Here is a 13226-nt window from a genome sequence, read left to right as displayed (position 1 = left end):
CCCTCCTCGCCCCCCCCCCCCCGTCTCTCATCTATGGCCCGGGGTAGCTGAGGATGAACTTGCACTCCTCAGCCTCCCTCCTCTACTTCCTGAGTGCTGAGCTTCCAGATGCCATCATCATGCCCAGCTTGACTTTACCCTGTCACATCCTCGTGGCTCTGATGCAACAGGCCACTGATTGTTTCTCACGTGACAGGGAGAAGCTTCTGCTGTCTCTCCAGTCCTCTGCTTAGCATCCTGCCCACTCCCGGCCCCACCCATTTTAGCTTTCAGGCCCTTAGCTGCAGGATTTGTGGGAGAAGCCAGGCTATTTAGCGGTTAGCATGAGTGTGGATTCTGAAAGAATCACATGTCCAGCTTTTAACCCCAGTCTCTAGTGCTTACTCCTGAAGATAGGCCTGTCCTGTGGGCAGGACTGGAAAGAATCCATTGCCTAGCACAAGGCGGAGGGCAATGCTCCTTTGGGCTGTGGCTGAAGAAAGCCAGCACTGTATTCCCTGGGCTTGGGGTTACCACAGAGCCAGTCCTAAGTGCTAGAATTCCTGTGTGGATTTTTAGGCCCTGTTTCCTTTTGGTTAGATTTCATGACCCGAACTGCTACCTGCCTGCTTCTTTCTCAGGTAGGGGAATTTGTAAGATAGCCATTTGTGTTTGGGATTTAAATTTCACAGCTGTGCATTCCCTGTAAACCTTTTGCAGGCAGGAGGTTAAGACTGTTGATCTGGGTGTGGTGGCATCCCAAGCGAGGTGCCCTCAGCTAGCTCGCCTGTGGGGTTTCCGAGGTAGAACAGCTGCTCTTGTCTGGGTTGTCAGAGTGACATCACCATGAGGCTGCTGGTTCGGCAGAGAAACACGTGCTGGAAATGGGTCGGGGGACTTTAAAACTGTTAGTAGATTCACTGGCATGGTAGACATTTGTTCTTCTAAAGCAGTGGTTCTCAACCTGTGGGTCACGACCCCTTTGGGGGTGGATGACCCTTTCACAGGGGTTGCCTAAGTCCTTTGTAAAACACAGCCATTTACATTACAATTCATAACAATAGCAAAATTACAATTATGAAGTAGTGATGAAAATGATTTTATGGTTGGGGTCACCACAACATGAGGAACTGTATTAAAGGGTTGCAGCAGTAGGGAGGTTGAGAACCACTGGCTGCCTGTGGCTACTGAGTCCTTAAAATGTGGTTCATGCCACCGTGGAACTGAACTGATTTTCAAAAGCACTTTTATTGCATTTTACTTATTTTGTGTGAGAGAACAGAAGGGCACATGGCATGTGTGCGGAGGTCAGGGGACATCTCTGTGAGTCTCTCCTTCCATCGTGTGGGTTCTGTGGATTGGACTCATGTTGTCAGACTTGGCAGTGGGCACCTTTATGGGGGAGGCATCCTGCTGGCCCTTATTTACTTGTGTATGCACGCACCTGTGTTCGTGTGTGTGCAAGTGTACACTCGTGTGCGCATGTGCAGTGTGTGTGCACTCGTGTGTGCGTGTGTATGTGTATGTTATATGGGCATGCCAGCTCAAATGTATGCGAGGCCTCTGTGGGGAGGTGTTGGGGATATGTGGGTTGTGTAAGAAAAAGCCATGCCCAGCTTTTTCATGGGTTCCAGGGTTCTGAACTCAGGTCCTCATGCTCATGTGGCAAGCTCTTACTGGCTGAGCCATCTCCACAGTTCCATGCTGAGCCTTGCATGTGCTCAGCAAATGGCCATCTCTTAAACGACACCACCAGCCTTTGTCTAGTGTTCTTTTAATTGCTAATCGCTGCTGCACTAGATCATGAGAGTCTATAAACTAGCATGACAGATCAATGCGGCTCTTTCTCAGTATCCCTGGGGATGGATCCCAAACTCTTGTAGACACTGGAATCCGTGGATGCTTTAGTGTCTTATGTAAAATATCCTAATCTTGACACAAGTACATCACGCTCCATCCCATCTATTTTACCACCTCAGAATCACTTACTAGTTTTGTTTGGAAATTAATTTCTATTTGTTTGTATTTTATGTGTATGGGTGTCTTGCCTGCATATCTGTGTACCATAAGTAGTGATTGTGGAGACCAGAGAGGGTGTTGGGTCCCATGGAACGGGAGTTACAGGTGGTTGATAGTCATCATAGTGGGTGCCGGGAATCGAACCTGCATACTCTGGAAGAGTAGTAGATGCTCTTAACTTCTTAATTATCTTTCTATCTCTCTCAGAATTACTTTTAATACCTAATACAGTGTCAATGCCCTGATAATAGTGTTAAACTGTACTTTTAGGGAATAATGACAACATTTCTGTATAATGCAGCTGCATTTTGTCCCTTCAGACTTCATTCTCAATTTTTAAATGGATTAATGTGGAATTGAGGCTGGGGAGCCTTTCCTATTCCGTGGTCAGGTTGGGCAAAAGGAAGTTTGGGTGAGGAGCTGAGACAGGGTAGGTACCCTGTGTTAAACTGTCAACCTTGAAATGTTGGGCTGAGTGGACATTTTTCTTTGGCAGTAGGAAACCACTGAAGGTGTGTGTGTGTGTGTGTGTGTGTGTGTGTGTGTGTGTGTTTAGGATTGAATTCAGGGCCTTCTGAATTTACCCTATCACTAAGTCACATTTCCAACCTCAAAATAAATAAGTAAGTAAATTAGAGAGAAAGAAAGAGAGAAAGAAAGAAAGAAAGAAATAAAAGAAAGAAGAAAAAGGGTTGGGTTCAGTGGCAAAGTGCTTCCCTAGCATGCACAAGGCTCTCTAGGCTCAATCTACAGTGTTGGTGTATGAGTGCCGAAGTTCATGCTTGTACATGTAAACTACACACACACACACACACACACACACACAGAGAGAGAGAGAGAGAGAGAGAGAGAGAGAGAGAGAGAGAGGAGAGAAAGACTTTACTTTTTAAAATAAAATGCCGTGTGAAAGGTAACAAGGTTAAAAGACTCAATACCAGTCCAGGGCTGGCTCTGCTTGGGAAGGATGTGCCCTTTGCTCCTTGAAGTAATGTTGGGAAACCCTGTGCAGCACTTGGTGCTCAGAAGCCCTCCTCTCCTGGGGTTACCAATGCTAAAGACCCATCCTGTTTGCCTTGCAGCCTCTGCCTCCTGCATGCTAGCTGCCACTGTTCCCTCCGCTTTGGGTCACTGGCCTCCGCTCCCGTTGCTGTTGTGGCCTTTCTCTTTCGTTGGTTCTCTTCATTCCTTCTTGATTCTTTCCTGTTCCCTTTTCACTTAAAAATGGCTGGACTCCAGTTTCCGAGAAGCCATGAAATGGGACAAAATGCTTCTGGTTCTTATGAATATCCCCACTCATTTTTTTTTTTAAAGTGACAGCTGATTTCTCCTAGTATGATTGTCCCTGGTTATGTTGGCTGATGACAAGTGTCGTCTGTCCCCCACCCCCTCTGCACACTCCCTCCCCAGGAGTGCCGTCTTCTGCCTTCCAGGGTGTGTTTTATTGAAAATTAACCTTTCTGCAGGTCGGCCCCTTTGCTTGGGAAGAGCACCTCTCCTTCCAGTCTATGCGAGCCAAGTGTGGTAAATGTGTGTGTATGTGTGGTTAGCCCAAGAAAGCCAGCTCAGCCCCTGCGAGGCAGCAGCGCGATTGTGACGTCAGCAGCAGCCAAATCAGCACCTCCAGAATGGCAGTGGGGACCAGCCTGCTGAGTGGACACGCTGTCCTCGGACCCACCCAGCACAAGAGCCCAGCTTCTCCATCTGGGTCCCTACTGCTGCAGCACCGTCATTGAACCTACCTCCACATGGCAAAATAAGAGCCCCTCCTTATGGTGGTGCCTGCTGAGGCAAGTGGATCATCTGGGTCTGGAAGAGACTCCACGCCGAGAACTGTACATGCGCAGGAGCCTTCAACTGCCGCCCTGCATCAGGGCCAAAGGGCCACAGCTGAGTCAGGCCCAACTGAAGAAGTGTGGACATCTGCCTGTGGCATGGTCCTGCCCACAGCGGCATCCTTTGGCTCCACAGAAAGCCTCTCTGCCTGCAAACCATGGCCTACTTATGGGGAACTAGACTCAAGCACCAAAGAGCCCCTTCCAGAAGAGAACTCCCGCCTGTGCTAAGCGTGGAAAGGACAGTAGGTCACCGGGAGCAACTGTTTTTGCTTTCATAGGACAAACCTTTGTGACCCTGTGTCCTCAGGGGAGACAGCTTTGTCAAGCATGAGCTGGCGAATGCCCTGATCCTGGTCTTCATGGGATAGAAGTGACTGGTTGGGGAATGGTGGACAAGGGACCCGGTGGTGTTTGCTGGGCTGTGGGCAGATCTTGCATGACCTGGGATGGGACTGGCATTCACCTTTCTATGCCGCTGTACCAGTTTTTTTGTGACACTTGGCACTTATGTGGGGGTTCTTGGGATGGGAGATGTTGCCTATGTGAGGGTACACTGGGTACGCGGGAGGATTGTGCAATGTCTGTGGGAATTTGGCTAAATCCAGTCTGAACAGAAAATGGTAAATTATGAAAGTATGAAGTCCTTGATTTGATGGACTCTGCAGATATGATCAACAGTAACAACCTACCACTGAAACATGGCGCGGGGTGTAGTCCCACACAGCTGTCACCCCCGTGCTCAGGAGGTAGAGATGGGAAGGGCAGAAGGTCATCTTAAGCTATGTAGAGAGTTTGAGGCTAATCCAGGCTGATAAAGGTCTTTGATATGCTTAGCTACCCTGTCAGACAGCACCCTTAAAAGTTGGGGGCTAAACCAGATAGTCCTCTCCCATAGTGTCTCAAACTGAATCCCTGGAGCTAAGGCATTAGGCTACTAAACATGTCTAGAGATAACAGAGTCCATTCAAATTCCTGGCACAGACCCCATCACTAAGGGCCGGGTCTTGTTATGGGAGAAGGCAAAATTGCTAAGCAAACATGATCCAAGGAAGGGACAACCCTAGGAAACTCCTCCATGTGGTATGGTAACATGACTGGGGCTGGGGGGTGGGCAAGGGATACCTACTCTGGAGAAGTAACATCTGTTTGGTGAGTTTTCCTGGAACTGCCCCCAAACTGTATTTCAGTTACATCTCTGTGTTGAATAAGACATATTGGAATCGCTTGCTTGAAATTTGCATTTGTGTTGAGAATGGAGGTTTGTTAGAATTCAGAGATGGTGTGTTCCCAGCGGAGCCTTGAGGCCATGAGCCCAGCACAAGCCTTGGTGTTCTTCCAGCTTTGGCTTCCGATGGGAGGAGTCTCATGAGCCGGCTTCTCTCCCGGGTGGGAAGTAGTGGGCAGGCCATATTCACAGATGTTTCAGCTGCCTTCAGTTGGGCCATTCCCAGCTAGGAGTCATCTCTTACATGGGCCCACCGTTGATCCTTTGGGGCCAAAAGGTATAGATTATGAAAGCTCCAGGAATATATGGGTTCTCCTCCAAAAGAACTGCTCAGGCACAGGTGTGTGTGTGTATGTGTGTGTCATGGTATATGTGAATGTATGTGTGTGTTGTGTGTATGTGTGTTGTGTATGTATGTGTTGTGTGTGTCATGGTATGTGTGAATGTGTATGTCTTGTGTTATGTGTGTATGTGTGTTGTGTGTGTCATGGTATATGTAAATATATGTGTGTGTTGTGTGTATGTGTGTTGTGTATGTATGTGTTGTGTGTGTCATGGTGTGTGTGAATGTGTATGTCTTGTGTTATGTGTGTATGTGTGTCTTGTGTTATGTGTGTATGTATGTGAATGTGAATGTGTGTGGGTGTTCAGAGGCCAGAGGAAGGCATCAGATATCTTCCTTTGTTACCCTCCACCCTACTCTTCCTTTGACTCAGGGTCTCTCCCTGAGCCTGAAGCTCGTCTCTCTCGGCTAGACTAGCCAGCGAGCCTTAGAGACCCTCTTGTTCCTGCCCTCCTCGGTGCTGGCGTTACAGGCATATGATAGGTTATGCCCAGCTTGCTATGTCACTGAGCTGTCTCTCTAGCACCTCTCCCCATTTTGTACAGGGATTCATGTATTCCAGGCTGGCCTAAATTCGCCATATAGCTGAGAATGACCTTGAACTTCTGATTCTCCTGCTTCCAGCTCAGGAGCGCTGTGGGTACTGATAGACGACCAGGGAATGTCCCCAAACCCAAGACTGCCTGCTTAACCTTCCGTAACCCATCAGATCTTCATCTTGCTCCCCACATTTCTAACAGGCACAAGTCACAGTGATATCTGTAACACCATGTGCCTCGAGGTGCTTGTTCATAGAAATATTGAGTCATAATCTTTGTTTTTATTTTTTTACTCATTTTCCCAAAGCCTATTTTTCTTCAAAACATATTTTAATTTCATTTCATCTTCAAGTCAGTGTATGCTCTCGTGACTGGGTTGGCTCATTTCCGAGAATCCCTGGGGGATGGGCCCTGAAGCTCCCCTTGGGTTGAGTCATGATCATTTGCTGGGTGTTGAGTCCATTTCTGACTTCTGTTTTTGCTCAAGATGGTGGAGCTTCTTGAGTTCATTGCCTTGGCTTTGTTGGTGAAAATCAAAGGTGTCAGTGTACAGGGGCACCAGGAGAGACGTGTGTCATCCCACAAAGGGATGACAGCGTGCGATGAACCCCTCTACCTGGCTGTGGAGATTCATACTCCGATCGAGTGAGAGTTGAAAGTCAGTGTCTTTGATTTTGTTTCTCTTTAAAACAGTGTCTCATGTAGCCTCGGCTGGCCTCAGCATTGCTGTGTAGCTAAGGATGACCTTAAACTCCTGATCCTCCTGCCTCCACCTCCCAAGTGTTGGCATTACAGGCGTGTGCCACCACCACACCTGCTTTGTGTGGTGCTTGGGATCGAACCCGGAGCTCCGAGTGGACTAGGTAAGCACTCTGTTAGTTAAGATACAAGGTCAGCTTAGTTATTAGGATCTTTGAAATCTCTGTCAGAGAGGCAGAATCAACAACGCCTTGCCCTGCAGGAGGAAGGGTCTGAGCCTTTGATCTCCATGCACAGCCTGGCTCTTCAAAGCCTCCATTCCCAGTGGTGCCGGTGAACGGCGCGTGCTTCGTCGACACAGACAGATGGTGTTCACATCATCAGTTAACCAGCTCAGTGCTCCCCATGTGTCTCCTTTAGACCCAAATATCAACCCACAAGGGGTCTGAGTTCCAGTGCAGGTAGAACCAACATGCCCTCTAAGGCAGTCACGGTCAATGTTAATGAATGAAATGAGGTATAGGTAGATGTGTGTGTGTGTGTGTGTGTGTGTGTGTGTGTGTGTGCTTGCGAGAGTCTCTGTAGCTCAGGATAGTTTTAAACTCATCAAAATCCTCCTACCTCAGCCCCCCAGGTATTGGGATTTCAGGTATGAGCAGTCACACCCTTCTATTTTCTTTTGTTGAAAACCGGTTATGTGCTTGCTGATGGAGAGACCTGTTTCCAAGCTGTTCTGTTATTCCCATGATGTCCCTTATTTCTGCTAGTCTTACTATTTAAGGACAAGCTCTGAGAAGCTTCGAGAGGCAGCAAATAGTGATGGGTCATTTTTTTGATGTCAGGGCAAGGTTGGCTAATGTAGTAATAGGGGCGGCGGGGCTGCGTCCCCAGCACCCCGGCTGCCTGACTAGCTTATGCCCGAAATAACAACACACAAACTGTATTCATTTAATCACTGCTTGGCCCATTTCTATCTAGCCTCTTCTAGGCTAATTCTCACATATTAATTTAGCCCATTTCTAATCATCTGTGTAGCGCCCCTAGGTGCGCTTACCGGGAAGATTCTAGCCTATGTCCATCCTGGGTCGGAGCTTTATCGCGTGCGTCTGCCTGGGAGCTGGGAGCATGGTGTCTCTCTGAGGCGTCTGCTCCCGAGAGGAGAGCTGTGGAGTCTGAGCTCACTTCCTCTTCCTCCCAGCGTTCTGTTCTGTTTACTCCTCCCACCTATCTTCTAACCAATGAAATGGGCCAAGGCAGTTCCTTTATTAGCCAATGACCTTCCTCCATCAGCTGCTTCTCTGATCTACCAGATCCCCTTCCTGCCAGGACTTCTGGCTCTTCTGTTATCCTGCCCTTGCCTGTGAGTGTATTGAGTAGCTGCAAATCCCACCGGGGACCACTATGTGGAGCTGATTTGGGAGGAGATGTTTATGTTCTCAATGTTCACGGGGTTGGTCAGAGGAGGTGGGATCTTGCGGAAGACCTCCTGGCTACTGGAAGGCAGGGACAATCTGGGTTTGAATTCTGGGTCGATCAGAGCACAGGCCTGGGTATGGTCTGGCTCAAATGCTTGCCAGGCTGAACTGCGATGTGTTTAGTTCACAGTCTGCTTTCTGAGAGTGTATGGTGTCACATGGTTCATGAACTTCACAACCATCTTTATTCCCCACCCAGTTACTTTACCCTCAAAGCAGGACATCAGTAGTTCCCTTCCTCTCCTTCCAGCTGCCCTGGGGACTCTGCACAGTAAGTGCCTGTTCCCTGTACACTTCAGAGGCATAGTGTGGTCCTCTTGACCCTGGGAGAGCTGCTTGTCCTGGGTAAGTGACTTCAGCAGTGTCAGGCTGGAATTGCAAGCTCACAGTGAACAGAGCACCCACGGGGCGCACCCATGGGGCAGTGGCCTGGAACCCAGAAGAGAGAGAAGGAAAGCCAGAGGGAAGTGATGGGAAGGACGGCCCTGTGAGATCAGCCTTCTCTGTCCCGAGTCCTTCAGCCACAGCCTGGGTTGCAAGCTACCACACCAGAGAGTAGGTGTCAGATAGGTGAAGCTGGGGGAAATGGATGCAGCCTTGGACCCCGACTGTAGGCTGCATTCCCACCCATCTCTCCCAAATTCCCCTTGAGAGTTCCCGGCAGCTCTCCTCCTTCTGCCCCCTCTTCCCGCTGCCTCCATGAGCATTCTTTGCTAGCAGGGGATGAGTGAGGGATCCTCACTTATTTCTGAATATTCTAATAAAGCAACTTGCCAGCGATATCCTGTAACATAATGAGGAGAAGGTCAAAGAACAGGTGCACTATGGGACTTGAGCCCCAAGGGCTTCACTGAAGTCTCCCCCACCTTATTTAGGGGAGATGAAGGATCATTTGGAGGCTGTCAGTAGCAAATTCCATTTAAATTGAAATTTGAAAACGGCTAGCCCAGCTGGGAAGGAGTGCCAGGGGTTCCTCTGGAGCATGGGGATAGGGGTGGGGGACAGCCAGCACATACATGTGTGTCTGCCTGGATAGCCACAGCCATTTAATCACTGATACCCTGTATGTATTAGGAGTGTATTTAGATGCAAGACACTTCTAATAAGATTAATAAATCATTGGTTTTCACAAGGATATGTGACGCAATCTGTTTCTTTTTCTACCTCATACCTCTGAACCCTTGCCTCTCTCTATGAGAAGCTCACCATGCTGTTGTTCGTAGCTGGATGCAAATCTTGAATGTTTGCTTATCGTATTTAGGGAGGGGCCATGAAAATGCGGGCTGTTGAGACAGGCTGGCTGAAAGCCAGGGACAGCACATAGCGAAGTTCTTACTGTCGCATACCCGAGAATACTCTGCTCAATCCCCCCTTGTGCAGTCTGCCTACTCTCTTGCTCATTTTCTGTGTCACGCGAGAAGCGGAACTCAGTGACTGAGCTGGCAAAGTCAGCATCAGGAGAATGGGGTTGAAGGCCAGCGCCTCCATCACTGTGAAGTTTCAGAATGATTCCCAAGTGTCCATTTTTTTGTCTCTTCATGCCAGTTCTGACATGTCTTTAAGTTGATAGAGCTATCCTCTTTGGTTTGAGTGGAAATTATCTCAGAGTAAAAATTTCCAGAAATAAAGCAAATTTAATTGAGTCTAGGGGGATCAGCTTTTATTGATAAGCCCTGAAAATTTTATATTATACATGAAGTATCTGGGCTATATAAGTTCAAAGGCTGTGTTTGGCAGTAGTAAGATTAGCCTGGGGGTCGTATGTGTATCCTGTGTGTGTTGGTAGGGCTGTCCAGCCTTTTGATACTGGGACAGAGATGTCATCATCTTACAAAATTCACTCTACAGCCCTGTGATTAAGTTACCAAACTGAGTAAATAAATAAATAAAAATTAAAAAAAAATATCAAGGGCCAATGAGAGAGCTCAGTGGGTAAAGGCATTTGCCTCTAAGTCTGACGAGCTGAGTTCTATTCCCAGATCCTACATGAAAAAACTGACTCCTGAAAATTCTTCTCTGATGTCCACACTTGTACTATGGTGTATGCAGACACACATGCCTGCACACACGCGCACACACACAGGCACACACTAATTTTTTAATCACAAAAGTACATTTAAACTAACTACAATATGTACAGCTATGCTTTCTGCAAGGTGGCCATGCCTGGTGGTCTATGAAAAGCATTCACACTGGTCTGTTTACTTTTTAAGCCAGGGACAGCCCCCTCTCCTGCAGGAGGCCTAAGCGCAGATGCAGGGGATGTGATGGGGGAGGTGCAGTGACCCGCAGCCTCAGACTTGGCCCTCAAGAGGCTCAGCCTCTGCCTGCAGCAGGTCTGCTCTACAAGGATGTGGCCCCAGACAGCCGGGCTTTGTGTAGTCACCATTAAATTTGTGGGTTAAACATCCAAGCAGACGGTGTTTCTGAGGGACCAGCTGATGATTTCCCATGATTTTATTTCAGCCAAACTCAGGCCCTGAGCTGGTTCTGTCCGAAGAAGAACAAAGCGATAATGAAGATAAGGAGGAGACAGAGTTGGGCGCCATGGAGGACCAGCGCAGTGTGATACTTCACCTCATCTCCCAACTCAAGCTGGGCATGGATCTAACCAAGGTGGGCTGGCCCTGCCATGGGTCTGTCTATCTTCAGGCCTTTCCTGCCTCTTCTCTCGCTGCAATGACGTGGGGAAGCCAGAATAGGGAGGAGCTAGCACTGGCCTCTAGTGCAGGTATTTTAGGAACCATTGGAAAAGACCCACAGAAACCTCATACCTCAACACACATGCACACGTACAGATGCCATACACAGACACCTCACATACACACACATACACACACAGACGGATACCACACACAGGCACCTCACATACACACACACATGCACACACAGACGGATACCACACACAGGCACCTCACATACACACACACACACACACACACACACACACACACACCTCACATACAAACACACTCATACACACATAGATACCATACACAGACATCTCACATACAAACTCACACATACACATACACACACACACACCTCACACACCATCCACACACAGAGAAACACACATAGACACCTCACACACATGTCTCATCTATATCAAAACAAAGATACTTCTCATACCATACACAGGTGCATACACACACATATGTATATACCACACACAGAGAGATACGTCACACCATATCATATCCCCATGGGAGAGAGAGAGAGAGAAGCGGGGGAGGGAGGATTTCATGCAGTCCATGAAATGACCTCAAATTTCTGTTCTAGCCAAGGCTGGCCTTGAACTTCTGATTGCCTGCCTCCTGCACCTTCTGAGAGATGGAATTTTATTTGAATGCTACCACTTTGGCCTTTATTCTTTCTTTTTCTTTCCCTCTCCCCTTTCTGTCTGTCTGTCTGTCTTTGGTTTTGGGGTAGGGCTTCTATGTCTGTTATCCAGGCTGGCCTCAAACCCCAGACTCAGGCTGCACACTCCTGTCCTGGCTTCCAAAGCGGTGGCTCTGTAGGTGACTACCGCCACATCCATCCCGGAAGGGGCTCTGTAGGTGACTACCGCCACATCCATCCTGGAAGGGGCTCTGTAGGTGACTACCGCCACATCCATCCCGGAAGGGGCTCTGTAGGTGACTACCGCCACATCCATCCCGGAAGGGGCTCTGTAGGTGACTACCGCCACATCCATCCCGGAAGGGGCTCTGTAGGTGACTACCGCCACATCCATCCAGGAAGGGGCTCTGTAGGTGACTACCGCCACATCCATCCCGGAAGGGGCTCTGTAGGTGACTACCGCCACATCCATCCAGGAAGGGGCTCTGTAGGTGACTACCGCCACATCCATCCCGGAAGGGGCTCTGTAGGTGACTACCGCCACATCCATCCCGGAAGGGGCTCTGTAGGTGACTACCGCCACATCCATCCCGGAAGGGGCTCTGTAGGTGACTACCGCCACATCCATCCCGGAAGGGGCTCTGTAGGTGACTACCGCCACATCCATCCAGGAAGGGGCTCTGTAGGTGACTACCGCCACATCCATCCAGGAAGGGCATTTTAATTCACAACAGAAAGTCTCCTTTGTTTCCCTGGAGCTACTGTGCGCTTGCCGCTTGCTCTCCAGGGACTAAGGATGAATGACAGCTTCATGACAGTGTCCTAGGGAAGATTCTAGTAGCCTGCAGAGGTCATCGTGATATCACAGCTCTGGAGAGACAACCCAGAAGGAAGATGGCTCCATGAGCAAAGGCACTGTGTCTCCTCAGCCTTGAGGCCTTCTGAAGGCTGCCGTTAGCTTTCACAGCGAATCTGGAAGGGGTGGGTGGCCTTACCGGTGACTCCAAGCCCTGTAGGCACACAAGGTTCTTCCTGAATGCTCTAGGGAGCCCAGTGTTCCAACCACTCTTATAGAGCGGCAGATACCTCACCTCGGAAGTCACCGTATTCTGGCGGTCCTGCAAGAGACCTGAATGTTGCCTGGAGTCATGGGACACTGAGAGGTGACTGAGGGAGAGTCTGGACTTTACGGTTTGGCCTCTGTGTGTTCCCCTGGTCATGGCGCCTCTCTGGAAGGGTTGTAAGGATTGGAGAGGGCCTGCAGAGGACTTAGCCCAGTGCCGACACCAAGCAAATGTGTCACCATTTTTATCTTTATAAAATGCAGTGTGATGCTGGGCTGTGTGGTTTGTCTAAAGAACAATGAGCAGAGAGCGATGGGGTAGCCTCCATGAGGTAAGGCTACACCATAAAGACCAGCCAGGGAGGCCAGAGTCCCCTGAGGGCATGGCCTGCGGAGCATCCGGGTGTTGTCTGTGTATGGTGAAACTTTCGAGGGTACACAGGACTGGGCTGGAGCCAGAGTGGACAGGAAGCTTTGTGGTTCGAGGAGTCTCTGGAGAGGAGGGTGACAGCTTGGTGACCTATCACTTGGAGATGGCGGGGAAGATAGCAGACACAGGAGCTCGAAGAAGGTGGATAAACTTCCTTCCTTTTTTAATACTGTGGGAGTTTCTTTATTGAGGCTGGGTCTTGTGTAGCACAGGGTACCCTTGAACTTGCCACATAGCTGAGGATGACCTTGACTTCCAAGTGCTGAGATTATAGGTG

The 13226-nt window shown here is 49.0% G+C and overlaps 1 protein-coding gene across 2 annotated transcripts in view; it reads left to right on the top strand.

Moving 5' to 3' along the window:
• Positions 1-13226, top strand: part of Osbpl10 (oxysterol binding protein like 10) — a 236862-nt gene that overhangs the window by 202936 nt on the left and 20700 nt on the right. For both annotated transcript variants that reach the window (XM_041677227.1, XM_041677226.1), the window contains one exon: positions 10581-10730. In XM_041677227.1, coding sequence (XP_041533161.1) covers positions 10581-10730 — 150 coding nt within the window. The remainder of the gene's footprint in view (positions 1-10580; positions 10731-13226) is intronic.

Source organism: Microtus oregoni, unplaced genomic scaffold (genome assembly GCF_018167655.1).
Source record: "Microtus oregoni isolate MIOR12 unplaced genomic scaffold, Mior012 000028F_ref0000031, whole genome shotgun sequence".
Classification (NCBI taxonomy): Eukaryota; Metazoa; Chordata; class Mammalia; order Rodentia; family Cricetidae; genus Microtus; species Microtus oregoni.
The sequence above is the reverse complement of the archived record's forward strand: the minus strand, read 5'-3'. Positions and strand labels throughout refer to the sequence as shown.